The following is a 3,315-nucleotide window of genomic DNA, read 5'->3' on the forward strand; positions in this document are numbered from 1 at the left end:
CGTGTGCTCTTCCGATCTGCCAACAAAGGTTCGTCTAGTCAAGGCTATGGTTTTTCCTGTGGTCATGTATGGATGTGAGAGTTGGACTGTGAAGAAGGCTGAGCACCAAAGAATTGATGCTTTTGAACTGTGGTGTTGGAGAAGACTCTTGAGAGTCCCTTGGACTGCAAGGAGATCCAACCAGTCCATTCTAAAGGAGATCAGCCCTGGGATTTCTTTGGAAGGAATGATGCTGAAGCTGAAACTCCAGTACTTTGGCCACCTCATGCAAAGAGTTGACTCATTGGAAAAGACTCTGATGCTGGGAGGGACTGGGGGCAGGAGGAGAAGGAGACGACAGAGGATGAGATGGCTGGATGGCATCACTGACTCGATGGACGTGAGTCTGAGTGAACTCCGGGAGTTGGTGATGGACAGAGAGGCCGGGCGTGCTGCAATTCATGGGGTCGCAAAGAGTCAGACACGACTGAGCAACTGATCTGATCTGATCTGATGACAAATGTTTAATTGACCAATAATGGCAAGCATTTTTGGAAATATATTTGATAGAGTATATACAATTGATAGTTTAGGAACTCATTTATAATATACAGACCCATTATTTCTTGTTAAATAACAAGTATTATTTTGGTTGCAGCCTGACATTTAGGATATGCTGAGGACACAAAGAAGAGAAGTTGGTTGGACTTTCCTGGTGGTCCAGTGGTTAGGAGTCAACACTTCCAATGCAAGGGGCAAGTGTTCAGTCCCTGATCAAGGAACTAAGATCCCACATGCTGCACAGCATGGCCAAAAAATAAAAACTTTAAAATTTTTTAAATATATTAAGAAGGAAAGAAGTTGGGGAGATTGCGGATAGCAGGACAGCCTACCTAGAAACTTTTTATTTATCTATTTATTTTTAAAATATTTGTTTACTTATTTGGCTGTGCCAGGTTTTACTTGCAGCACACAGAATTTTTAGTTGTGCCATGCGGGATCTAGTTCCCTGACCAGGGATGGAACTTGGGCCCCTGCATTGTGAACATGAAGTCTTAGCCACTGGACCACCAGGAAATCCCAGGAACCACTTATTCTGATTATGAATATTGTTCTCCAGTTTTGCTTAGCCTCTCAAGTTCACACCCACTTTACCATTGACCTACATTGTAAGCATCTATTGCAGTTATTATCTACAACCTGATTTCATTTCCAGTGTGCAGTAAATGAATTGCTTAGCAACGGTTTAATCTTAGCCCAAAGCCCAGACTTGCCTTAAACCTGCCCAAGGTCTATGTTTTATTCCAGTTTTTCAATTATGCAACTGTCATGCTAAATAGAGCAAAATAAAACAAAACTTTCACTTATCTATTAATAAATCTGGACTTTATCTGGTAGGTACTTGGGATAGTCACTTGGAAATTAACCTACCTAAGGCCAGAAATTATTTAACATATTTTAAGGCAAAATTGCCGGGGACCAACTTTAAGAGAAAAAGCAAATTAAGTCAAGAGTCTACCTCATCCAATCTGAAAGCCATGGCCATAGTTTGGTCTTTTTGAAATGCGTACTTCCAGGCCCCTCTGAAGGAGATGGCATTAATCAGCACCAACTGGTCGGAGGATGTGAGGCTACTGGGGAACAAGAGCTCCTTAACTTCACCTTTGGGAGGAGAAACAGTGAGATTATACATGACTGACCATGCAATGGAAATTGGTTTCATTGGTTTTGCTTTGCATTTTGTCCCATTTTTGAATTTATATTTGTATTAGTAATCGCCACTCAATATCTTCAGGAGAGCCAAGAAGACTTTTGAGCAAATATCTAAATAGTCACAGTTCTGTGGTACTCAAGTGAAGCCATTATTTAAGGCACTAAACTTCAGCCTGACTCGTCACCCCTAAAATGAGCCCAGTCACTGTGTCCAGGGGCCTGGGGCCACTCCCTGGGAGGGTCATGGACGTGAATGGCTATCTGATCTCACTGTCATGTCATGTGTCATGGACCTGTTTGCAAAATGTAGTGCATTTGTGCTTTAAGGAAAATTTGGTTTTGCAAAATTTAAATTAATTAACTAATGTAGAATGCAAAAGAAAGTAAAGTGAGTGTATAGCTTGCTGCTGCTGCTGCTAAGTCACTTCAGTCGTGTCCGACTCTGTGCGACCCCATAGACGGCAGCCCACCAGGCTCCCCCGTCCCTGGGATTCTCCAGGCAAGAACACTGGAGTGGGTTGCCATTTTGTGGAAATGAACAAGCATGATTAATTTATATAACATTAAATTGCCCAGTGAAGAGATGGTTTATAAATACCAATACATTAACCATTTACATTTGACTTTGCTGTGACATTCCTCCTGATACCATCCTATGTTAAAAGCAATGACTATCTGAGTCAGTGGTTTTACAGATCACTTCTATTATCCAATGATTTTCTACTATAATCAAACAAAAGAAATAACTGGGAAAGTTGCAGGAGAAAGACTTGACCTTTTATGCCTCCTCACTTCTCAAGCGGAGAAGGCAGTGGCACCCCACTCCAGTACTCTTGCCTGGAAAATCCCATGGATGGAGGAGCCTGGAAGGCTGCAGTCCATGGGGTTGCTGAGGGTCGGACACTACTGAGCGACTTCACTTTCACTTTTCACCTTCATGCATTGGAGAAGGAAATGGCAACCCCCTCCAGTGTTCTTGCCTGGAGAATCCCAGGGATGGGGGAGCCTGGTGGGCTGCCATCTATGGGGTCGCACAGAGTTGGACACGACTGAAGTGACTTAGCAGCAGCAGCAGCAGCACTTCTCAAGAGTAAAATTGATAAGATGTTAGGAATTTTCATTTTATGAAATGGAAAAAGTCTTGAGATATTTAACACCTGGTACTAGAATAACCAGTTATCCACATGGAAGGAAGAACCATTCCCCCTCTTTCTCATCCTACATTAAAATCACTAAAATATGATTTCATTTGTATTAAAGAGCAGAAAAAAACAAAAGCTGATCTAGGAAAAAAATAGCTGTGAAGGACCCTGAAGGCATCTAGTGCCACCCATCCAGGTCAGGTGGATCATAAACCTAAATGTAAGCACTGAAGAAATAAATCCACTAAAAGAAAACAGAATATCTTTGTGACCTTCAGTTCAGTCACTCAGTTGTGTCCAACTCTTTGGGACCCCATGAATTGCAGCACGCCAGGCCTCCCTGTCCATCACCAACTCCTGGAGTTTACCCAAACTCATGTCCATCAAGTCGGTGATGCCATCCAGCCATCTCATCCTCTGTCATCCCCTTCTCCTCCTGCCCCCAATCCCTCCCAGCATCAGAGTCTTTTCTGATGAGCCA

General features: G+C 42.8%; 1 protein-coding gene across 1 annotated transcript in view; it reads right to left on the reverse strand.

Annotated features, from left to right (window-relative positions):
* LOC104999270 (ovalbumin-like) overlaps positions 1 to 3,315 on the reverse strand; it is an 18,109-nt gene that overhangs the window by 4,310 nt on the left and 10,484 nt on the right. Inside the window, exon 6 of the mRNA XM_010854811.1 lies at positions 1,499 to 1,641. Within this exon, the coding sequence (XP_010853113.1) occupies positions 1,499 to 1,641 (143 nt within the window). The remainder of the gene's footprint in view (positions 1 to 1,498; positions 1,642 to 3,315) is intronic.

Source organism: Bison bison, unplaced genomic scaffold (genome assembly GCF_000754665.1).
Source record: "Bison bison bison isolate TAMUID 2011002044 unplaced genomic scaffold, Bison_UMD1.0 scf7180017864349, whole genome shotgun sequence".
NCBI lineage: Eukaryota > Metazoa > Chordata > Mammalia > Artiodactyla > Bovidae > Bison > Bison bison.